The following is a 24696-nucleotide window of genomic DNA, read 5'->3' on the forward strand; positions in this document are numbered from 1 at the left end:
TTCTGGGGTCCCTCAAACCTCTTCCTATTCAGGTTGGGGTGGGAGATATAGTTTCGAGAGGACACCAGAAGAAGTCTAGTAAAGGCACCACACACTCACACTCATATACACACACACTCTCACACACATACACTCACAAATATATACACATATATGTTCCCAATCATAAACACACTCACATACAATTACACACATATACTCATACACACATTCACATTCACATATACACATCTATTCATACACATTGCCCTGTCACATGCATACACACATACACACACTCATATACTCACATACTTACACATGTATTCTCATGCTCATAGTCACACACCCTTACACTCACACACATACAATCACATATTCACACACATACGCACATACACACACACATATATATATACTCATACATGAACACACACTCACAGATATGCATCCACCCACACACATATACCCACATGCATATATATATGTATATATATGTGTGTGTGTGTGTGTGTGTGTGTGTATGTAGCACTGTCATCCTGTTCATCAATGTGCTCGAGGATTACTCCTGGCAGAATAGGGGGACCATATGGGATGCCAGGGATCAAATCTGGGTCAGCCATGTGCAAGGCAAGTGCCCTCCCTGCTGTAGGGCTCTTGCAAACCCCTTCTTTTTCATTGTTTTTAAAACCTTCAAATACATCCCTAGCAGTGCTGCTGCTGAATCATATGGAATTTCCATTTTTTAATAGGACTCCCCAGACCATTTTCTATAGAAAGGCATTCCACCATTAGTATGCCTAAATGCATTTTCCTACACAACCCCAACCAATACTGATCCCATTTTTTTTTTGACAGAGGCCATTCTTAGTAGTGTGAGGTGATGATCTCATTGTGGTTTGATTTGTAGTTCCCTAATATTTTGATGTGGTGCATTTTTTTCTTATGGCTGGGCCTTGTGGTATGTATTTAGTCTTTCACTCATTTTTTGTTAGGTTTCTCACTTCTTTTGGTGATAAATGTAAAAATTCTACATTTTTATTATTAACTCCTTGTTATATATTACATATGATAATACAAACACTTCTTACTTGCTAGGTACCTTTTTTGCCTTTATGGTAGATTTTGGGGGCTGGAGCAATAGTGCAGTGGGTAGGGCATTTGCCTTGCACGAGACCCACCCGGGTTCGATTCCTCCGTCCCTCTCGGAGAGCCTGGCAAGCTACCTAGAGTATCCTGCCTGCATGGCAGAGCCTGGCAAGCTACTCGTGGCATATTCGATGTCAAAAACAGTAACAACAAGTCTCACAATGGAAATGTTACTGGTGCCTGCTCAAGCAAATTGATGAGCAAGGGGATGACAGTGATGACTGTGATGATATACACACACATGTATAAACAGACTCACACATATACACACTCACACACACTCACAATCCCCAGCTCCTGCTGGTTCCTACCCCGCTGCAGGGGCAGGGCCGGCCCCAGGAGCGTGCTGGCTGGGCCGGAGCAGGGTCTCCAGTGCCTCTTCCCACATGAGCTCACCAGTGTCACTGGCAGCTCACCACCAAGGCCCTATCAACCTTTCCTCGAGCCACTTCCAACTGGCATTTGGTCTCCAGACCTGCCCGCCCTCAGAGACTAGGAATTAATGCTTTTAAAGATAAAACCTGTAATTATCCTGCAACTGGCATGATGATGCTGTGTTATTCTTCAAACGGAGAATCCGAAACACATGGCCGGTCCCTCCCTGGAGTGGAACACTCCTGTGGCTGTCATGAAAGAATCTGCAGCCCCGGGAGGGGGAAGCAACGAAGGCCTTGGCCTTGCTGGGCTCTGAAAGCCTCTGCGCAGGCCCATGGGGTCCCCCGAGTCCTGCCTCCCAACACGCTTCCTTGCAGGACGCTGTCCACCCACAGAGCAACACTGGCTGGGCACGCTGTTGCATCCCCGGTGAAGTCCAGAGCTGGCATGAGGTCAGGGCTAGAGTGTCCCCCACTAAGTGAGGAGAGGTGGGACTCGGGGGGGGGGGGGCAAAGGGAGCCGGTCAGGTTGTGCCAACCTGGTCTCACCTTTACTTCAGCAGTAAGACCTCAGCACTTCACCTGTCGTCTGAGGATACAGGGTCTAGCATGGACGGTCACTGGCCGGCGAGGCAGGGACCCTAGACTGACATCTCTGGTGCACGAGTTTGTGAGCGGCACTGAGCAAAGGGCCTGGCAAACAGTCAAAAGATGGCCCCAGAAGGACTTTTCATTTCCCAATAAAACCAGGGTCTGTTGGAGGCCCAGGGCCAGGGAAAGCAGGAGGGCAGAAGGCCAGGGATGGGCTGAAAGTTCACAGCTGGACTCGAAGTCAGACTCAGCACTTCTCTCACTACCGTGAGACCCATGAGGGTGGTGACATGCTTTCCCGAGCCTCAGTTTTCCCATCTGTAAAGAGGGTGACCTGCCTTGCTGTCCGAGGAACAGACGCACGAAGGTGAGTGGAGACCCCTGCCAGCTGTCCACGGCCTCTGGTGGGGTATTGCCAAGTATAGGTTGTCTGTGAGGGCACTCAGGGGATGCTGGTGGCCTCAGAGCCAGGCCAACAAAGGCACAGGGAGTGGAAGCACGCCCGAGACAGGCTGCTGTCACAGAGGGGCTCCGGGGTTTGGGGGCGACTGGGGAAGGCAGAGGTCCAGGAGGTGAAGACGGAGTGCAAAAAGGTTTCTTTTAAGAATTTCATCTCCACATAGCAGCACTTCACAGTGGTGCTAGAGGTCTAAGCCAGGGCTGCCACATGCAAGGCACATATCTAGTCCTTTTGGGGGGCCTCCCTGGTGGTGCTCAAAAGGCCTGGGGGGCGTCCCACTGGGCCAGTGGTTCAATGTGAGGGCCTGAAGCCATGGGGCTGCTCAGGCTGCCTCACTGGGGGCCTCCAGGGCTGCAGCCGACAATGCTCAGGGGACCGTGTAGTGCTGGGAATCGAACCCTTGCCAGGCACTTGTCAAGCGTATGCCCTAATCACTGCCCACCAGCCCTTCCTTACGCACCCCAGAGAGTCTCAGAGTGGGCACAAAGGCCAGGGGCTGGAGTGGCAATGCAGACGACTGCCCGGCACCACACCAGATCAACGGCTGTTGTCTGCTCCTTCCTGTAGGTCCCAAAAGAGGGACAGCGCCGAGGGCCTGAGGCCCCTCTCCCCTGGCTTCAGGGGCGCAGGACTGCGGGAAGGGTAGGGCAATACTCAGAGTGGCACATACTGTCCCCACCTTTATGGAGGCCACCTGGCAGCACATCAGCGGGCACAGGGGCGCCAGGCCCAGTGCATGTCCTGTGCCCGTCCCGTGGCTGCCCTGCCATGTGCTTGCCCCAGTGGGAGGGGCGGGGGTGGGAAGGGCAGCCAGGCGGAGACCAGAAACAGGCAGGACAAGTCTGTCTGTCCACTTCCCCGGGGAGGCCTGGAGGCAGGGCGCCCACGGGTGCGTGTGTCTGCTGACCACACATGCACCCAGGCAGGACTCTGGGCTGTGTGTCAGCTCGCTGGCGTGAGCAGGGGCATGTGCCAGCTTCTCAAGCCTGTCCACGCAGCTGTCCTCACCCACAGACCCCGGGATAAGGTGCCCTGAATGCAGGCAGAGGTGCCCGAGCGACATCAGGGCCCAGACAGTGTCCACTGCCGGCTCCTGCCGGTGTGCCCTCACGGCCTGTTCTACGCTCCTCACCCAGGGCCCTGGGGCCACCTCTACCGACTGCCTTGGTCATGAGTTTGGCAATCTTGAGCACAGACCATAGAGGTGGCTCCTGGCTGGCTTGAAATCCCAGCCCTGCTTCTCTAGCTGTGTGATCTTAGGCAAGTTGCTTTGCCTCTTTGTGCCACAAGTCCCTCCTCAATAAAGCCAGGACAGGGCTGGGGAGATAGCTCAAAGGGTAGAAGTGCAAACTTTGCGTGCAGGAAGCCTGGGTTGGGTTCCCTCGGAATCACAGGGGGCACGACCCCCAGAGTGCGCTGGGAGTACCATCTGTGCACCATCAGGTGTGGCCCCCAAACCAGTGAAACCCAGGGGGCTAATCACAGAGCCTCCGTGGGCATGAAATGTCTTAACGCCTGAGGACGCTGAGCATGCAGCCCTGGGGTCCCCGCCGAGGCGCCCTGACCGAGGGCCCCACCCGCCCTCCCACGCACACACACCAGGCACAGTGGGGGCGGCGCAGCTGTCTCTCAGGGCTGTGTACCTGCCTCTGCCCCCTCTCCCTCTCCCCTCCCCCGCCAACGCCCACCACCCGGCCCGGGCACACTCACCCACACAGGCATCCCGCCGCTCCTCGTAGCCCGCGCTGCACACGCACTTGCCAATGGGCACCAGCCACTCGCCCTCGGCGCTGCAGTACATCTTGGGCGTGTCCCGCTCCTCCGAGTGCCTCACGCACTGGCCCCGCACCTCCACCAGCGAGGAGGAGTCGGCGCCCGTCACCGCCTCCGAGAAGGCCGCCAGGTTCCGCACCATGGTGGGGCACTTCTTGTAGTAGATGCGGAGGGACAGGATGGCGAGGCAGGCGCCGATGTCCTGGAAGGCCAGGTAGAAGCCGCGCTTGCTGAGGGGGCCCACGCCGCGGACCTCCGTGTTGAGCTTGAGGCGCCGCACGCCCAGGTCGGCGCCCGTGAAGCTCTCGTCGGCTGCAATGGTGTCGATCTTGCGGAACTGGCTCTCCTGGGTGCTGGCGCCCAGGTCGCGGTCGGACTCCAGGTAGTAGAGGTTGAAGGTCTCCTTGCAGGTGCCCAGCACGCCGGGCATGCTGTTACAGTCACGCAGGGTGAACTTGATCTCCGCGTAGACGCGCCGCGCGCCGTCCCGGGGCACCCAGCTGGTGCGCAGCCAGTTGTTCTGGTTGGGGCTCATGACGTTGCACACCTGGTAGGTGTGGATGGGCCGGAAGGACTCGTCCACCTCGTTGATGGAGTCCCACTGCGGCAGACAGAGCACAGCCCTGACAAGGGTCAGCACCCGCCCCCACGCTGCCCCCTGCCCTCCCCACCCGCCACGGGCATGCCCCAGCCTCCAGCGGCCCCCGGCTCCTGCCAGATGCTCCTGGAGAAGGGGCATCTGCCAAACTCTCAGGCATGGACCATCCGAGCTGCATATCTGAGGTCACACAGTGAGAGAGGGACGGATCCCGCACTGGAATGATTCCAAAGTAACCAAGTTCGGACCCTGTTTGCTCTGTCCATCACTGGAGTGGGGGGCTGCACCGGGAAGGCTGTGAGCCAATCCCCCGCCCCCACCTCGGCAACTTTCCCTCTCCGAAGCCAGTGAGGGCGAGGTTGATCCCAGCTGGAAGTGACCTCCGACACCTTGGCGGGCGCCCCCGGGCTGACAGAGGGACTCCCCTGGCCTGTGTTCCCGATGTTCCCTCTATCCTCCCCCAGCGGGGCCCCAGGGTTGCCCTCAGGGAGCAGCAGGAGACAGGGCCGCTAGCCAGGCATGGGAGACTCAAAAGCAGCCAGACCCACTGACAGGACAAACAGATACCCTGCAGAAGGGAAGAAACATATCGGCAAATCATCTCTCTGATGAGAAGTGAATCGTAATGACAAAAAATTGATTACATTCTGCGACTAGAACTCAACAGCCCTGTTGAAGGATAAGGACTCGAGCGGGCAGTTTCCTTAGGTCTACAGACGGCCGAAAAGAACATGGAAACAGGCTCAAGGCCGAGTCAGGAGGGACGTGCACGTCGAAACCACAACCAGACCACCTTGCATCCACTAGGCTGGCGATCGTCAAAGTCAACCCAAAATAAGAAGTGTTGGCGAGAAGGTACAGGGACTGGAACCGCATATGCTGCTGGTGAGAAAGGAAAATGGTGCAATCACGGTGGAAGGCAGTTTGGTGGCTCCTCTGAGATTATACATAGAATTACCATCTGGTCCAGCAATTCCACTTCCGGGGACCAGTCCCAGAGAACCGAAGACAGACTCAACCAGATTTCTGCAGCCCTTGCTCACAGCAGGGAGGGCAGATAGACTTCCCCCAAGGGGTGAATGGATTAACAAGACATAGGACCCCCAGGGAACTGAAGGGACATTATCTGGCCTTAAAAGGGGATGAAAACGGGGACTGGAGAGATAGCACAGTGCTTACCTTGTACGTGACTGACAGGGTTTCTATCCCCACATCCCATGTGATTCCCCAAGCCTGCCAGGAGTGATCCCTGAACGCAGAACTAGGAGTAAGCCCTGAGCACAGCTTGGTAGGGTTCCCAAACAAACAAAAAGGAATCAAGGTGGAGGCAGAATGATACAGGGCTTAAGGCAGTGGTCTTGCATGCAACTGATTTTGACATGAGCCCTGGCAACACATGGTCCCCTAAGCATTGCCAGGTGCAGCTCTGGGGACCCCTGAACACCACTGGGATGGCCTGCCTTTGCACTGAACTGCCTGCCAGGTTAGCCAAGAATAATTAGGAGGGACCCCAGTCTGTCTGAGCACTGACTGGGAGGGTTATCCACACCAAAACAAAAAAATGAAGAGGACTGAGTATGCAGCTCAGTCTCTGGGCACATGGCTTGCTGCATGAGACCTGTGTTCCATCCCAGGCACCACAAAAAAAAAAAAAAAAAAAGGAGGAATTTAATTCCAAGAGATGTTATGATGAGTTCAAACCAACATTATACAGAAACAAAATAAGACAGACACAAAGGGAAAATGCTGGTAGTTCCACTGAGGTATGCAGTCAGGGTTCAGTGGCAGAGCATGTGCCTTGCGTGTTCAAGGTCCAGGGAGGGCTCGATCCCCCTCACCAATGCACATGGTCCCATGTGCCCCGCTGGGCATCGTGCCCAATAATGAAAACATGAAACACACACACACACACACACACACACACACACACACACACACACACAGTCAGCTTCATCAAGAACAGGAAAGTAGGCTGGCCTCCGCCAGGGGTGTGGGCAGTGTGCATGGGGGTGAAGGTCCCTGCTTGGGAAAACATGCGAACGGAAGCGGGGCTGCCACTGAGCGGCACACACCGCCCCGGCAGAGACACGCCACTGCCAAGCTTTACCCCTGTGAAAAAGGATGGAACCATGGCACAGCCAGGTGGCCGAAGCAGGGGTGTGTCACAGGAGTGGAGGGAAAAGGCCCGGACCTGGGGTCTACTTCGGCTCAACAAGCACCAAGCAGCCAGACCCCTTCCTGTCCCATGTGCAGGAAAGAGCCAAGAGACCACCGGGCGCGACTCCCTCTGTAACCCACCCGGCAAGCGACCGTGACAAGGCCTCTGGGCCTCAGCCCCTCACCTGCTGCCCGCCACTAGATGGCGAAGCCGAGTCCCATGGGCTCTTGGGGGCCCTTCCAGGCGAGGGGTGTATGACAGCGGGAGGAGGGCTCCAGGGGCCCATCCCAGCCCCGCCAGGCCTGCAATGCCCAGACCTTCTCCCTGGGCCTCTGTGAAGAGCTGACCTGGCTAGAGATCCCACGGCCTACAGGCGCAGAGGCCGGTCATGCCTTGGGCTCTGCTTCTCTGGGCTTCCGAGCTGACCCCAGTGGGGACCACAGATACCTCAAGTCCCCCCTCCCCGACAGCAGCTCAACCGTCTGGCCTCTTTCCCGCCCGCTGTGTGGTCCTGCCCCTCGGCTTTGCTTCTGTAAAGCAGGGTGCAGAGATATGCAGGGAGACGGGACAGGAGAAGTCTGCGGAGGGGCTTAGCTTGGACCTGGCATGGACGGGCATAAGGCTGAACTGGCAACATCGCCCCAGCCTGTGCCCAGGGGCCTCTGGAGGAGATGGCCAGAGAGTGGCAGCACCCGTGGTCTGAGAAGAAGGTCCCCCCCCCCCCGCCCCGCACCCCACGCTGCAGCCAGGCCTCCGGGCAGTGCTGCATCACATCTGGGGTTAAAGTCATTGTCACAATTAATGGAGCACCAAAGAATCAGCCAGCTGCTCCCTGTCTGTTTCCTGCCAGGGACCCGGATAAATTAATCAGCTCAATCTAAGCCGGCTGCAGCCGCCCCAGCAGCCCAGTGGCTTGGCCTGGCCCTGCCAGGGAGGGGCGGCCGCCGGAAGCTGGTGCGGGGGTAGAATCAGCCCTGCTTTGCCCAGGCCGCCCCCCCACGTGCCTGTCACCTGGACGCTCTCCTCCCTGACCCCACAGCAGGCTGCCACACAGGCCTCCCCCTGGACTCCAGGTGGCCAAACGGCCCTGTGGGACAGGGTCGGCAGGTCCTATCTGAACCTGGGTGGGGGTCTGGGAGCCCACGTGTCCTCCGGATGCTGCAGAGGAGTGGGAACGTGGCCAGCCCGGGGAGGGAGGGGCGCGTCCACTCAGGCCGGGGATCTGGGCCCTGACGGCGGCCTTTAACTTCTCAGAGACACCAGCTGCTGTGGCACGACTGTCCTTCTGGGGACCCTACCCCGGTGACAACTGCAGGGAGCAGGCTCTGAGGTCTCCGGCATGCTGGAGGCCAGGTGGGGGATGCAGGGGGCGGGCGCGTGACTTAGCCAATCAGGAGGCTTCGCTAACTCAGGCGGCTAATGCGAGACCCTCTGATGCCTTTGATCAGGCTGGAGGCCCTGGGGGTGGCCTCCCCTGTTGTTTAACAGACACCAGGACCCCCTCCACAGCCCCAGCTTCCCCACTGCCCTGGGCAGACAGGTTGCCTCCACAGCTCATTAACCCCGAGGCTCCCAGGTGCCTCCCCAGGCCCCTGGATGCCTTATTGGCATGTTCCCCTGGCTGCCTGGCCCAGGCTCAAGGCCCAGTGCTCGGGAGCGAGGGAACTCATCTTGCCCACCTTCCTCTCCAGCCAAGCCCCTTTCCCAGCCCCGCGGAGGTGGGTGGGGGTCCCTGGCTCCACAGATGGCACAACACTGCTCCCACGAGGACGCAGAGTATGTGGGGCCACACACAAGGCAACATGAGCAGAGTCCAGGGCGAGCCCAGCTTCATCCGCCACCTGCAACCAGACTGATGTCACACAAGCTAAGCCCTCACCCTTGGTGGCCCTGGGGCAGACGTCAGGGGCTGCCCGCCGCCAGGACTAGGGACATGGGGGTGAAATGAGATAGCGGAGAAGACTGGGAAGCCTTTTGTGAACACTGTCACTGCTCACCAGGGGACGCCGGTGACCCTGGGCTGAGCACAGCCCTGCCCACAAGGCCCGCCAGGACCAGCACGACTCCCCAGCACAGGCCACGTTCTGCACCTGCTCAGAAACATGCATCACCCCTCTTGCCCTAGAACACGAGTCTGAAGCCCCAGGGGCTCACAGGACAGGACGCCGGGACGCTCCATCTTGGTGAGTGAGTGCCCACAGCCTGGACGTCCCCATGGACCGGCCCCAGATAGTCAGCACCGGAGCGCGCACAGCCAAACCCTTCCACCCCCGGCACTCCAGGACAGTGCCAGCCTTCCTGGGGAGACACAGCCGGGGGAGGGAGAGCCTGGTCCAGAGTCCGGCCATGACATCCCTGGGCTGGCCTGCTCGGCCTGCAGGATTCTGTGGCCAAGGCCCCCCAGGGCCTGCTCTGAAGCCCCCTGAAGCCCAGCGTATGTGTATGTGTGTATGCACACATGTGTATGTGTACATGCACATGCATGTGAGTGTGCATGCGTGTGTCCATGCATGTGTGTGTGTGCTCTCGGGCAGTGGGTAAGAGCAGAGATACCCACACTGAGAACAGAGTGGACTCTGGCTCCCATCAGTGGCCACCAAGTGTCAATGAAAACCCCAGCCCTGGGCCAGAGAGATTGCACAGGCAAGAAGGTGATCGCCGTGCTCAGCCCATCCCAGCTTGTTCCTGGCGCGATCCCTGGCCCCACAGAGGGTCTCCTGAGCACCCCCAGGAGTGTCCCCTTAGTACAGAAAAGGTGCCCCCCAAGCATCACTGGATGTGGCCCAAACCCTGCCCCACCAAGTAAAGGGACACGGAGTCACCTCTGTCACTAGCATACTATGGCTCTGCCCCAGAGCCAAGGAAGCCTGTGTGTGCTGGAGAGCGGCTGTGTGGGTGCAGCATGCTTGTGCCATGGTGGAGGTGTGTACATGCACGTGTGCATGAGTGTGTATATGCATGTGTGCACGAGTGTGTGCACGAATGTGTGTACATGCATGTGTGCATGAGTGTGTACATGCATGTGTGCATGAGTGTATGCATGCACGTATGCACGTGTGTACATGCACGTGTGCACGAGTGTGTGTACATGCATGGGATTCTGCTCATGTCTGTGAGGGATGATAAAACTCTGTGATAAGGGAGGCCCTGCATCTCCCTGCACTGGTCATGACCTCTGCTCTCCCCTCCTGGCAACTGCCACCCTCCCTCCCCACACACGGGCAACTGGGAGAGACGTGAACTGCCACCTACGCTGGCTCCTGCAGGGCAGAGCCACCCCCAGAGGCTCACATACCTGCTGCAGACCCCTGGGGCTTGGCTACAGGGCACCCGGCTGGGCAGCTGTGCCCTGGGTACTGGGGGCTGGCAGGCCCATCTCTTAGGAGGGCAGAAGTACCACCTGCAAGTACATGGCCACAGCGACCTGATAGGCAGCTCCCAGGGCTGGCCTGGGCTCGTCCACCAGGGGCAGGCAGGCCAGCAGGCGTTTCTGAGGGAAGGAAGAAAGTGGAGCACCTCCAGGGCCTGGACGGCAACTCGGGAGGCAGGGCAGCCACGAGGGTGGGGAGGAAACGCTGAGGAGGGTCCCAGTGCTCTTCCTCGACACTGGGCATGGTTGTGGCCCTCAGGAGCGGCCTGGGGTACAAGACAGGAGAATCCCATATATATCTGGGATGCTGGCATGGAGAGACTGGCCCCAGCACCTGCATGTGCCAGACTGCCAAGAAAACATCCGCTCAGTCTCTAAGTGCTGTGCATCCCTGAGTGAGTCCCTTCACCTCTCTGGGCCTCTGCCACCTTTCCAGCTCCCCAATAAGGTGGGAGCTATAGCCTGTCTTTGCTCACAGGGGGGCAATGCTGGCCCCACTGGTCGCCACTTACCCCATGAGCCGGATACGTGAGCCAGCCCCAGTCCCCGTGGATGGTGGACGTGTCCAGCAGGTTCACTGCAAGACAGGAGACAAGAGGCTGTGGGAGCCAGCTCTGCTGTCCCGGTCCCACCGCTGCGCTCGTCCACGCGGGTCGGCTCTGAGCCCAGCCTACGGGCTCCGGGCTGCGTGTCCTCCAAGACGCCGCCCAGGTCCTCGCTGAAATGTCCCTCCACCACCTCAGCCCACGTCCCCCTTCCTGCTGAGTTCCCAGAAGCCGGCTGTTCCAGCCGACAGGGGGGCTGTGACACTGGGGTGGCCTGTGACACTGGGGTGGCCCGGAGATGGGCCGGAGGTCAGGAGGCCTGGGTCAGGGCCACAGCCCGGCCACGTGTCCTGACGCTCAGTGGGTCGGCTCCCTGCGAAGGGGATCTCTCGTGGCTCCTGTGCCACCAGGCTGTGTGGCTGAGGGGGCTGTGAGGCTGCCCCTCTCTCCAGGGGCCTGCCCTGGCTCCCCAGCAGGCTCCTGCGGCTGGTGGGTCCCCCATGAGCACCCGCCGTGTGCAGAGCGGGGGGTGTGGCCCTCCTGGGGACGGGAGCTATCTGCTCCAAGTCAGCATGGCAGCACTGAACCCGGGAAGCCCAGGAAGCCCAGAGCCCCGACCCTCGCCCCTCCCCAGGGTGCAGCCCCGAGCTCCCACGCACGCACGCAGAGTCCCAGACAATGCCACCAGCACCAGAGCCCAAGCCCAACAAGCTGCGTCTCTGGGCAGTGCCCACGCTGGGGAAGGGGTGGGAAGGCTGGCCAGAGGCCGGGCAGTCCCCAGCCAGCCCCTCTAAGAGGACCCCGAGTCCCCCGTGGGGCCAGATGCCCCGATGGGCCTCCGTTACTTAGTGATTTCTGCTGAGCCTCCGTTTCCTCCCCTGTCTAAGGGGAATAACACCAGGTCTCTCCCCATGCGTCACGGACCTGCCTGCACGCAGGGTGGTGCTCAAGGGACACCCACAGGGAGACATCCGTCTCCCCGCGGCGTCTCTAAGCTGTGTGTCCTCTGCTCAGTCCTTCCACCTCTCTGGGCTACCTGCTTTTGAGCGATGCAGTAAGGCAGGGAAGGAGAAGCTCTTAGCTCTCGAGTGCCAGCTGTCACTGCACTGTCTCTGGCGAGAAGCCCCCGCTCCCACACCCAGCCTCTGTGCCCCTGGGCCTGCAGCTTAGCTACAGGAGGGGCCTGGGCTGGCCACCGAGGGCTCCGGGCTCTCTAGCGGGGGGTGGGAGGGGGGTGCTGGGTTGCTCCTTCTGTCACCACACAGCCCCGGAGCCTGCCCCTCGGAGACGGGGACGAGTGTCCTCAGGAAATGCTGGAGTGGGGAAGCTCTCGGCTGATTTTCTTCCTCAGCTCACACCCCCACCCCGTTACAGAGGGCCCCGGGGGCCAGCTGGAGAGAGGCTTGCAGAACCAGGGGTGGGGAGCCTCGGAACTGCTCTCCCGGTCCCCGGGGCCAGGAGGGAGCAGGACGTGGGGCCCGTGTCCGCACGGGGCTCTCCCCTCCTGGAGCCGGCCCCACGCCAGGGGCACGGGCAGAGAAGCCTTGCCGCCTGCCTCCTTCCTCTCAGCAACGGAGAGAAACTGGGTCAGGCAGCTCTCTCCTCCCGCTGGCGGGGGGAGGGGCCCGCACTGCAGTCCCCCCACCCCCAGACCAGCGGGGGCCTGGTTGGGGGAGAGGGTGAGGGGTGGGGTCCCAAGGAGCTCCCTCACCCCACCCAGCCCACCTCCTAGCCGTGGATCTCACAGCTTCCGTCCTTTATAATTCAGCCCAGGGGCAACCCCAAGGAATGCCCAAGGACGCCCCCCAGCACCGCCCACTGCCCTGACTTGGCAGAGGGGGAAGGGCAGCGTCCACTTCCCAGGCCCTGCCCTCTCCTAGGGGGCCCCCACCACATCTGCCTCGGATTTCTGATCAGCCAGCCAGGGGGCTCAGATAATCCAAAGATAAGTCAAAAGTCGATTCTATTGGATTCAGGAAGAGCTATAGGATTCCGGGGCTGTTTGTTTCAATTCCTTCCAGACTCTTCTCTACCCCTCCCTGGCCCTCTGCCCTCTGTTCCCTCTTTTCGGACTTCAAGTCCACTTCCCGTTGGGCAGGCACAGCCTCTCGAGGGACTCACCAGATCCTTGGCAGGGTCCATGAGAGCTACGGAGAATTCCAGCCGCCTTGGGACTTCCCCAGGGCTGGGCTCTCTCTCAGGGCCTTCCAGGAAGCAGCTACCTTCCCCAGCCGAGCCTCAGTTTCCTCATCAGCAAAATGTCTGGGGGCCCTCTCCTGGCCTACCTGCCTGAGCTGTTCTGTGGGATCAAATGGGCCCCTTTCCAGCTCGGAGAAGCACAGATAATTCCTAAGCCTTTCCTGTTCGACTTGGGAAGGCATTATGCGATTTCTTTTTTTTTTTTCTCCAGCACCGTCACCTTCCCCCATTCCATTTCGCTGAGACTAATACTTAAATTGATTTACATTCCCTGAGGACGCAGCGCATGGTGGTGAGGCTGGAGAATTCAGGGTGGCCAGGAGATGTCAGCAAGGATATAGATGCCTCGAAGCTCACCCCAAAGTGGCAGATACCGGGCCTCAAACACAGTGGGGCTCGGGGGGCATCTGTGGCTGCAGGGTCCTCCCCCGGCCCAGCCCAGGACCCTGTGTGAGGCGCTGTCACCTTCACAGGACCAGCTGGGGACAAAGCCCCTCCCTGACTAGTTGGTCCTCGTGGCACCAGCCCAGAGGTGAGGCTGAGAGGGACTGTCCCACCCCCGGGGAATCCCCGTCCTGCCACACAGCCTGTGCAAGGGGACCCTGCTGCCCTGAGCAGACAGCCCTGGGCTCTGGCTCTTGGAGAGTGCTCCCTCTGCCCGGGGCAGCTACTCTCTGCCTGCCTCCCAAGGAGTCCTCCCCAGACCTGTCCTCTTGCCCAGACTGATGGTCTGTCCTCTCTGCGCAAGACTGTCCAGGTCCTTCCCCACGTGGCTTGGGGGTTTGTCTGCAACACTGGAGGCTGCAGCTGTCTTCCTGGAGAGTTGAGTCGAAACAGGGAGCTGGGGTACAGTACCCTAGACCCAGAGCCTCCATATGGGCCCCCCCAATCCTGCTACTGAATGGCTTCCTACGCCCACCCCGTCCTGGGGAAACTGCCTTCTCAGATCACAGCTCTGGGAGCAACCCCCCCCCCACCCCGTTCCTTTCCCTCCGGGCCTCTCGAGTCTCACCTGCCTTCTCGCCCTGCACATCCCCCCCTGCCCACTGCCCCACAGCTCTGCTCCTGCATGGCCCTGATCTCGCCAGGGGCCAAGTGTACCCCCGGTGCCTTTATTCTGTGCACATTCCCATCTGCGGGCACGAATGCAAGTCTGTGGAGTCTGCCGGGGGAGATGCAGGGCTCTCACGTGCCTGCATTGGCGGGGACACGAGTGTGCATGTGTGACTGGTGCATTTCTGTGCATCGAGCTGTGGGGGGCTGTCACGCATGTGAGTCTCTTCAGGGCCTGTTCTACGTGTGTGAATGCCAAGTGTGCAGACGGTGTGCTGTGTCCCTGTGAGCTGCTCGTGCGAGGGGTGGGTTTCTCTGGGGTCTAGTGCAAAGCGTGGAACACGGCTCTGGAGCTTCTAGTCTCTGCCAGTTTGCCCGCAGGAGGAGGTGGGGAGGTGGTGGCTCCAAACACAGGTCATCAGCAATGGGACTGCACGAGCACACAGCTGGGCCTCCCCGGGTGGAGTGTAGGAGCAGAGGGGCGCCAGGGTGGAGGCCCAGAGCAGAACCCAGGACAGAATCCTGGACAGGAGCTGGTGTCTGTGTGTGTGTGTGTGTGTGTGTGTGTGTGTGTGTAGCTGTTTGTGGGGGTAGTATGTGTGCAGGTGTGTGTGTGGGGGGAGTTATGTATAAGAGTATTATGTAGGTGTGTGTTAAGGTGTTTGTAGGGGTATATGGAGGGGTGTGTAGGGGTGTGTGTAGAGGTGTTAAAGTAGGGTGTGTAGGGGTAGGCTATAGTGGTATGTAGAGAGGTGTGTAGGGGTGTGGTGTAGGGGTGTGAGGGTGTGATATGGGGTGCGCTGTAGGGATGTGTACAGGTATACTGTAGGGTGTGTAGGGGTATGTCATAGGGGTGTGCAGGGGTGTGTAGGGTTGTGCTTTAGGATATGTAAGAATATGTAGGGGTGTATAGGGGTGTGTGTAGGGTGTGCTGTATGGGTATGCAGGTGTGTAGGGGACTGTGCTATAGAAGTATGTAGGGGTGTACTGTAGGGTGTGTAGGGGTATGCTGTAGGGGTGTGCAGGGGTATGTAGGGGTGTGCTGTAGGGTGTGTAGGAATGTGCAGGGGTGTACAGGGATGTGTAGTGGTGTGCAGGAGTGTGTAGGGTTGCTGTAGGATGGGTGGGGCGTGCAGGGGTGTGCTGTATGGGTATGCAGGTGTGTGGGGGGTTGTGCTGTAGGGGTGCGCAGGGTTATGTAGGGGGATGTAGAATGTGTAGGGGTGTGCAGGAATGTGTAGGGGTATGCAGGGATGTGTAGGGATGTGTCTGGGTGTGCAGGGGTGCGCTGTAGGGGCGCGTACAGGCATGAGGCCCTGGGGGTGGGGGACCTGACCAGCGCCCGCCTCCCAGCTTTCCTTGTCCCTTCCCACCACCAGAAAGTCCAAGTTCCAGCCCCTTTCGGTTATGACCACCCGCTCCCACTCCCCCACCCTCCTGCTCTCCCGCCTCCTCCTGGTCCCCTGGGTGACGGGACCACCTGGCACTGCCCCTGGACAAGACTCTGTTCTCAGGGCCTTGCTTGCCTCAGTCCCGCTGGGCCCCCTCAACCCTCTCACTGGCTCTTCCTCCCAGGCCTCCTGTCCTGCACCAAAACGCCTCCCCCATGTGCTCGTCCCCCACGGCCCTCCGGAGCCCCTTCCCCATCTGTCCTTTCTCAGCTCTGGGTCCCTGTCTCGCAACGCCATCCAGTGCACCTCCTCCCCCCTCCCCCAGCCCTTAACCTCATTCATTCCCCCACCTCTGTGCCCCTCAGTGCCACTCTCCTTGTCCTCCGTGCTCCCCGTCCCCTGGCCTGTCCCCATGTCACATCTCTGCCCCTCTCGCCTCGATCCATCTTCCCTCGGCCCCTGTTCCGAGTGTCTCGGGATCCGATTCTCAGTTCTCGGTCCCCAGCTCTGCATCCCTGGGTCCCATCACCCGGTCTCCGAGCCTCCCTCCATCCCTCATCGTCAAACCTCGGTCCCCAGTCCTGTCTCTCTCGCCACCGCTCCGTCCCTTGACCCAGCCGTTCTCTCCCCGCGCGGGTGCCACCCCCTGCCCGCCCAGGCCGTGGGCGCTCAGGGTCGAGGAAGGAAGTTGAGCCGCTGGCAGCGCGCCGCGCCCCCGGCCCCTCGCCGCCCCCGCCCCGCGCCGCCGCCGCCGCCGCCGCTCACCTTCGCCGCGCGCCGCGGACACGCAGGTGGCCGCCGCCGCCGCGGCCGTGACGACCCAGAGCGCGGGGGGCAGGCGGCCCCGGGCGGGGGCCATGGCCCGGCCGGGCGGGCGGGGGCGCCGCGCACCCTCCGGCTCGGCCGCGGCGGCCCGCGCGTCGGCGCGCTGCTCGCTCGCTGCTTCTCCCGCACAGCCGGCGGCGGGCGCACACCCCGGCGCACACGCCGGCACACAGCGCACACGCGGGCACCCGCGCCCGCCGCCGCCGCCGCCGCCGCCCCGGGCGGGGGCCGGCCCGTCACGGCGCCGAGCCAATCAGCACCGAGGCCGGGGCTGGGGGGCGCAGCCCGCCCCGCGGACGCCCGACCCGGACCCCGCCGCGCACGTGCGCACGCTCGCACTCGCCCGCCCGCACCTCGGGGGGCGGCGCGCGCCCCGCGCCCCGCGCCCCGCGCCCGGTGCCCCGCGCCCGCACGTGGACCCCCAGCCACTGCGGACGGAGCCCGAGTCCGGACGGCCCTGCGACCCCGGACGGCCTTGCGACCCCGGGACGCACGGACACACCGGGGGGGGGGGGGGGAGGGCGGCCAGGTGCACCCGCACGCTCTGCCCCCGCCAGGCCCTCGGATCGGAGTGCCCCGCGTGGCGGGCGACATGCCCAGACGCGTTCACGGAACATTTTGCGCATTTTGCAGGGGACAGAGGCGCAGAGGCAAACTCAATATGCACTTTTAGGTAATAATCATCTCCCCTCTTTCACTCCAGCGATTGGGACACCTTGAGTTTCGAGGGGCCTGAGAGTGACCAGCCAGAGGAGACTTTGAGAGCTGGCTGTGTGACTTGGGTAAATTTCTTAACCTCTCTGGACCCCAACTTCCATGATTGTAGAAGAGAGATGCAGTGTCTGCCCTGAGGTGGCAGTAAAAATTCCACTGGAGAACCCAAGGGAATCTCCCAGCTTCTGCCAGCGCGCTGCTGCTGCTTCCCGGCTGGGAGATTCCCGGCTTCTTTCCGGTCTTGACCTCCCCCACCTCCAGTTGCATTGGCAGGAGGGGGATGGCCCCTTCTAGGCAGGCAGGCTGTAGGCAGTGGGCGAGGCCCAAGAGAGGCAGACCCCCTTCTCACCGGACATCCTCAAGTCCTCTGTGAGTACCTGGTGACCCAGGCTTACTGAGGGCTGGTCCTCCAGAGTCCATGGCCCTGGCAGGCAAGTCCCCGAAGGACACAAACCCGCTCAACAGCCCCCACCTGCACTCCCAGCCAACTCCTGTGGCCACTGCAGAGGAGTTGGATCCAATAAGAAGAGCGACTTAGGGAGTGTGTGCCGGGTGCCAGGCCCTGATTTGGGCGCTTCATAAACTTGCTGTAGTTTAAACTGCTCCTAGCCCTGCAGGGGAGGAGCCTCGGAGGAAAACACAGAGCAGAAAGACTGTCATTAAATGCTCAGGGGGGTTAGCTCCAGAGCCACTGGACTCCAAAACCCATTTCTTTTTCCAGCACAGCTTGCTTTGTTAGAAAAACTGGGGGGACCAGTGGGGCGGGGGAGAGAGGAGAGATCATCCCATTTAGAAAGCTTTCAAACTGCTGGGATGCACTGTCTCGAGGCTGGAGCGAGCCCCTAGTTACCCGAGGCATTCAAGCAACTGCTGGTTAGAGATGGCCCAGGGAGGCTGTGACAGGGCTGGGGAGGGGTGGCGGGGCAGGGGGGCAGGGGGAGCTGCAGATGGGATGAGATCCAAAGTGGCAAACTCAGATGTCCACATGAGGCAGGCAGGCAGCCTCCAGCGGATGCCTGTGAGCGGAAGCTTCCCCAGCTCCAGCCAACGCCGCCTTGGGGATGTCAGCCCAATTTTCTGCGTTTTCAAGTGAAGTTATGTATCCGGAATTTTTATGTGGTGTCTCCGGAGAGTTCCAGTTGGCAGCTCATGCAAGCAGGTTCATCAGCCCGCCATGGGGACAGACCTCTGTATTGAAGTGGCCACCACCCTCTGACCTCGGGGTTATCTCTCAGTGTTTCTCTGATTAAAGCTCCTGGCTGGCACCTTGTCCCTGGGCCCGTTGGAGGGCGGGCAAGGCAGGGGCAGAACAACGTCGTCAGAATGCCTTTGGGCACCAGTGGACGTCCTCAAAGCCTGCTGGGCCTTCCAGAAATACTTGTGGGTGGGAGTCAGCTTGGGAGGGGGACTGGAGCTCTGAACCCTCACGTCGAGATAGAGCAATCCAAGTTTGGCATCTCCCCATTTTGGGGGGGGTGGGCAAAGTCTGGAGGTGAGGGGGCCTAAAAGGGCCTGCCAAGCAGGCACAGGTTCTCGTCTCAAACTCCTCTGTCCTCTCTTCAGAACCTCCTCTCCCATTCTACTCAGCACCTGTCCCGGGCTTACGCGGGCCAACTTGCCATCCTGCCAAGGGGAGGAGGAAGTCACCAGAGAAGGGGCATCTCGCTTAGAGAAGGACTTTGGGCGAGACAGGGTATCTGGCCCCCGCTCCTGGCGGCTGCGTGGTGGCAGGCCTGGGGGAGGGAGACAGAGGAAGAGTTCCCCGCTTCGTGCTCAGCCCTCACCAGGGGCCACTCTGTTCCTTCTCTCACACAGCCCCTGTCCAGGGCCCTTAGTCACTGTCCCCAGTGGGGGACTCCTGAGCAGAGACTTGGGGAGCAGGAAGGTCTGTGCTGTGATGGTCGTGCTTTATTTGCTCCTCTCTCTGACTGCAGCCAGAGTCCCTGGGGGGTAAGGGCCATGGCAAGGCCCCAGCTGGGTCACTCTGGTCCACAGGAGGTGCTCGGAGAGTCTCCCCCAGAAGGTCCAAAAGCCTGCACCCCGCTGGCCAAATACTTGAAGATGCCATCACTGAAGGCACTTCTGGGTTAGAGGTCACTGGGTCTCTGGATGCCGGGCAGCCGCACCAGCCGCACTGCAGGCTTCTCCGGCCCTCTGGGGGTGACCCTCACCTTCCCCCTCTGCCAGCGGCACATTGGCACGCCGGGCCCTTGTTCTACAGGCAAGGTGGGGGCAGGCGAGGAAGCTCAGGGGCCCCGCCCTGCCCCAGCTCTTTCCCTCTGGCAGTGGGATGGGGTGTCGGAGGGAAGGTCACCTCGGCCCCCAGTGAGAGGCGAACCTCCTGGGAGGATTTCTTCTCACATCTCCTTTAGGAGCCTCAGTCTCCCCAACTCAGAACAAGGCGCTGCCAGCTCAAAGAGCTGCGGGGAGACGTGTGCGTTCCTAGCTGCAAGCCTGTGTGGGAAGCGCTCGGGGAGGAAGGGGAGGAGGGGTTGGGGCTGAGCAGCGATGCGCCCCAAGAGATGGTCTGTACCGGGTTGGGGGGCGGGGAGCTGCTCCAACACAGGAAGAGGAGATGTTCAGGCAGGAGACGGGAGTGCTCGAGTGTGTGGGGGGGGTGGCTCGAGGTTACCTACCCCCAGCCTTGAGTTGCCCCAGCCCCCACCCGGCTCTCAGCCTTGACTCTTGCAGAGGACCCCTCTCTTGCCTGCTCGTGCCTGCACCCGGGTCCCTCTGGGAGGGCACTGGAGGGATCCCATCTTCACCACCTGCATCTAAACCTCTCCTCTGGAGGGAGGGTGGAGCCTGTGGAGATCCTCTCAGTACCCGGGGCTTGCAAGAAGGACAAGCTCCAGTGACAAAGCGCTTCCAGACTGGAGGGGAAGCAAGGAGGCAGCAGGCTTCACAGAGGACTCGGCCGGACCGTGGGGAAGGAGTCCAAACTACGGCCAACCTGTCACACAGCCCCACGCGCGTCACTCCGTGTCTGTCCAGCAGCCACTTTCAACACGTAACAAGAAGCAGGCGAAACTGAACGCTGTGCCGTAATTGTGAGTGAATGCCGCCTGGCGTGGAGCAGCGATTTATTCCTCAATTCACTAATTCAACAACTCTGGATCGGGCCCCTCCTGTGGCGCCCGTGCGGGGCTGGGAGTGAGCTGGTGGGGCCGCCCAGACGCGCCTTGTTTTCACAGAGCTCCACGCTGAGGGGAAACTGGTCATTAAACAGGCAATTACAAAATCCCTTTCCACAGAAGGGAATATTTCAGAAAATGTGAGGCACCAAAACTTGAAATTTACAATTTAAACTATTTTTTTTTTACGTCTTCTTTAAGCAGAAAATACTGAATGTAATTTAGCCCTTTCCCTCTGGCTCAGCGTCATCGCTTTGAACAAAGACTCGTCGGTGGTGATGTGGAGAAACCTGGAGAGGCCTCCGTGTCCACACCGGGGACGCAAAGGTGCTGTGCTCCAGGGGGCCCTGGGGGCCCTTTAGCCTCAGTGACCCCAGGTGTCTCAGCGTTAGGGGGGACTCCATGTCTTCTCACTCTCCACCATGCTCCTGCCTCTGATGGCTTCCAAATACCTCCAAAATGGCTTGATCATACGTGTCGGGGATCATACGTGTCTGGAAGAAAGGGCAGCTTAAAGGAGCCCGAGAATGGCTTGCTTAGCCTCTTCTGAGAAGTGCGCGCCTGTGGACACGCAGGGTGCAGGGAGGTGCCGTGGCAGCAGGGAGCAAGGGTCCGGCGCCCGGGCCCGGGCCTGCTCGGGTCTCCTCGGCGAATTCCTGCCTCTTCTCGGGCTGTGTGCTCCAGGTTGGAGGGTAAAGGAGGTGTTGTTATAAATACATAAGAGGCTTATTAATGGCCGGGCATGCACACATTAATTGCTTCCTCCTGTTTACATATAATCAATCACCTCCACGGCTCGAACCCCCGGGCAAGCAGCAGCACGGAGTGGGAGAGGAGCCTTCGGGGTGGGCCTCGGAGGTCGAGGCTCCATCCTTCTTGCTCAAGTCTTTCCTGTCTTAGAAAAACAAACCCCGAGCCTTCCCTTCACCCCCCGGTCCCGTGCCGCCTACCTGCGCTCCCTCTCGAGTCCCCCCCCCCCCGCCAGCTCTTCTGTGAAGTCAAGGTTCTCGCCGTCTCCATTTCTTTCCCGCCCAGTCTCTCCTCCTCCCAAGGGCTTCACTGCACCCCTGCACCCCAGCACCCCAGCAGCCCCAGGGCAATGAGGATTCACTGCCCACCTTCTACCCCCACCTACCTCTCCTGCCATGGACCTGGCGATGCATTCCAGAACTTCACATAGTCCCGGGGCCTCCTGCTCCCTCGGCACATCCCAAGTCTTAGCTTCTACCCCCAGAACAGACCTAGATTCCGGGGGTGGGGCAATAGCACAGCAGGTAGGGCATTTGCCTTGCACGCAGCCAACTCAGGTTCGATTCCCAGCATCCCATATGGTCCCCTGAGCAGCGCCAGGAGTAATTCCTGAGTGCAGAGCCAGGAGTAACCCCTGTGCATTGCCAGGTGTGACCCAAAAAGAAAAAAAAAACAACAATGGACCATGATTCCACCCGCTCCTCAGCATCTCTCTCCATCTCTCCATCCCTCCTGTGCCTGCACGACACATTCACTGTCACCAGGGCAGCGTGTGGCCATGCTCTGGCCTCTGCAGCCAGGAAGACCACCTGCATTCCCTCTCCTGGTTAGAACCATCAGGAGTCCTGGAGTTCTGAACCCCGCCCCCATACTGCACTTTCTTGAACGTGGCTTCCTGCCACTCACAGCTCTCACCTCAGCAGTCCCCACCTCCTGCACCCTCTCTGTCCTTCCTCAAAAGGCCCCCTCGGACCCCAGCCGCAGCCCAGCTCTCTCAGAAAGATCCTGACACCCGGCTCCATGCACAAGCGGGTCCTCCATGCCCGCCTGGGCCCTGGCTGGCCACCTGCCCTGCAGCAGACCTCGCCGCTCCCAGCCCACACCCTCTTTGGCCCGGACTCCCTCTTGGCCCAGCCTGGGAACTCAAAGTGTGCCCACGCCTGGCCTGTGTGACTGGAGGCAAATCACTTTCCTCCTGGACCCGCTGGTGGGGGAGGGCCTCTCCCGGCTCGACGATTCGGGAAGACGGCGCAGCGTCACTGCTCTTATTAATCTTAATAGCAGCCCTTGGAAGTCAATGCTATTATTATCTCCGTTTCACAGAGGAGGAGACGCGGGTGGAGGGCCGCAGGATTTGTCTGAGATGCTGCTGCTCTTTGGGGCACTTGGATCCCAAGTCAGCTCTGCGGGTGCCGGGGCTGTGTTCTCAGTGGCGGGGCGGGGGGCGCGCTGGAGAAGGGGGGCAGGGGAAGTCCAGGACTTGGGGTTTGGTCAGCACCGAGGGATGGGCTGGTGGGTGGGGCCAGAGGAGCTCATGACCCCAAGGAGAGGGGCCACTGTGGGGAACCAGGGCAGAGGGGTCCACTCAGTTTAGGGTGCCGGACATGGGGTGCAACCAAGGGCTCTCCCTGCCAGCATAGGCCCATGAGGCTCCCAGGCACAGATGGGCATCGTCTCCAGATTTGCTCAAATCCTGGGTGCCCTTCCTGTGTGCTCTGTGGCTTGGGGGGCGGGGAGGTCACTTCGCTTCTCTGCATCTTAGCTCCCCACCTGCCTTCAGGCTGAGAAAGGCCCGGCACACAGTAGGTCCATCTTCTACCCCCTGCTTGCCTCTCCCTGCCCCGCCCCCAGACCACCCGCAGGGAGCTGGCGGTGGCTCATTATCAGAAAGAGGAGCATTAATATCCCTGATATTAAAAAATAACCTTATCATCATTCTGCCTTGTCGGGAGGAGATGAGCCCACATCAGCATTCTGACAGATGGGAGCAGCTCTGTGCTTGGAGAGAGACAGACAGACAGAGAATGAAGAACAGGAGAGAGAGACAGACAGATACACAGAGAAGGGAGAGACAGACAGAATGAGAGGGGGAGCAGGAGAGAGAGAATGAAAGAGGGGGAGCAGGAGAGACAGAGATTAAAGGGAAAAGAGGAAGATAGAATGGAGAGGAGAGAAAGAGAGAGAGAGAGTTGTGTGTGTGTGCATGTGTGAGATTGAGAGTGTGTGAATGCATGTGTGTGAACAAGTGGGTAAGTGAGTGTTAATGTGTGAGAGTGGGTGTGAGTGGTGTGATAGTGTGTGTGCGAGTGTCTGAGAGTGCATGTGAGTGTGTGTAAGAGAGTTTGGGCTTGGGGCTGGAACAATAGCACAGCGGGTAGGGTGTTGGCCTTGCACTCGGCCGACCTGGGTTCGATTCCCAGCATCCCATATGGTCCCCTGAGCAGCGCCAGGAGTAATTCCTGAGTGCAGAGCCAGGAGTAACCCCTGTGCATCGCCAGGTGTGGCCCAAAATAAAAAAAAAGAGTGTGGGCTTGTGTGTGGGGAGGGGTGTGTGAGAGTGTGTGAGGGTCCATGTGAGTGTGTGAGGGTGAGCGTGTGAGTGTGTGAGAGTAAGTGTGCAGCGAGAGGGTGCGCAGGAGACAGCGGCTCGGGGGCGGTGTATGTGAGTGCGGGGTGGGGGTGGGGAGTGGGTGGTGCTCGCACCTCACCTCTGCGGAGCCAGGGAATAGAGCCAGGAGGGAGGCTGGGTACGACCCAGTGCTGAGTGCACGGAAATGCTGAGCGGCTCTGAAGCTCTGTCGGATTCTCACGGTGCTGCCGCGGCCGCCAGGAGGGAGCCAGCTTGGCTGCGGCCCCACCGAAAGGTCTGAGTCCTGGAGCGGAGCCAGCACCAGCCCCCTGCCCCATGGCACTGTTGTCCTCACCACTCAGCGCGGACCCCGGGAGGGCTGGGCTGGGCTGGGCTGGCCACCGAGCAGCCTCCATCGCTGCTGCAAACGGAGGGGGCCCAGCCCAAGGCTCCACTCGGGCCAGTCCCCCCACCCCGCCCCAGGGTCCGTTCACGCCTGTCCTTTGGGCAAAGGCGAGGCAGCCCCTCCCTTCCTTCGGCCCACCCAGCCGTTTCCTGGAACCCCAGAGCACTGCAGCAGGGGCTGCGGGCTGAGCTCTGACGGGGTGTGTGGCCCCTGAGCTGTTCCCCACGCCCTCCGGGACAGTGGTGTGAGAGAGCTGGGACAGGGCGTGTGGTGGCAGTGGCTGGGAGCTCTGGTGGGCGATGGGAGCATCCAGAGGACCGAGAGCCGAGAGCTGTGCGTGATGGTGTCAAGGCAGGGTGTGGCCACACTGCGGGTCCCTTCTCTGAGCCTTGGGCCCGAGGCAAGGCAAGGCCCTCTCAAGGGGAGCAGCCTGAACCACAGAGAGGTGGGGAGGGGTGTGGGATGAGAGGCGGGGGGGGGGTGCCTGGGAAGACACCAGGAGCTTCTGCTCACCCTGGGGACGGGGTGAGCAGGGGGAGGGTAGACCACTGAGGGGACCAGGCAGCTGGACGAGGCCATCTCTCAGTGCCCCGCCCAGAAGCCCCCTGCCAAGACTGCAGGGGTTCCCTGGGGGTCAGTCGTCAGCTCACCTGGAGCC

General features: G+C 60.4%; 1 protein-coding gene across 5 annotated transcripts in view; it reads right to left on the reverse strand.

The window, feature by feature from the left end:
- Nucleotides 1–16666, reverse strand: part of EPHA8 (EPH receptor A8) — a 34907-nt gene extending 18241 nt beyond the window's left edge. For 2 of the 5 annotated variants that reach the window (XM_055139610.1, XM_055139609.1), the window contains exons 1-3: nucleotides 16406–16663; nucleotides 10965–11029; nucleotides 4264–4927 (exon numbers count right to left, since the gene is read on the reverse strand). In XM_055139610.1, the coding sequence (XP_054995585.1) occupies nucleotides 4264–4927; nucleotides 10965–11029; nucleotides 16406–16499 (823 nt within the window). In that variant the 5' untranslated portion in view covers nucleotides 16500–16663. Of the gene's footprint in view, nucleotides 1–4263; nucleotides 4950–10964; nucleotides 11030–13118; nucleotides 14082–16405 lie in introns of those variants that run through there. The other 3 variants (XM_055139606.1, XM_055139607.1, XM_055139608.1) reach the window with 3 other exon arrangements.
- Between the last annotated feature and the right edge of the window lie 8030 nt (nucleotides 16667–24696).

This window comes from Sorex araneus, chromosome 5 (assembly GCF_027595985.1).
Source record: "Sorex araneus isolate mSorAra2 chromosome 5, mSorAra2.pri, whole genome shotgun sequence".
NCBI classification, from domain to species: domain Eukaryota; kingdom Metazoa; phylum Chordata; class Mammalia; order Eulipotyphla; family Soricidae; genus Sorex; species Sorex araneus.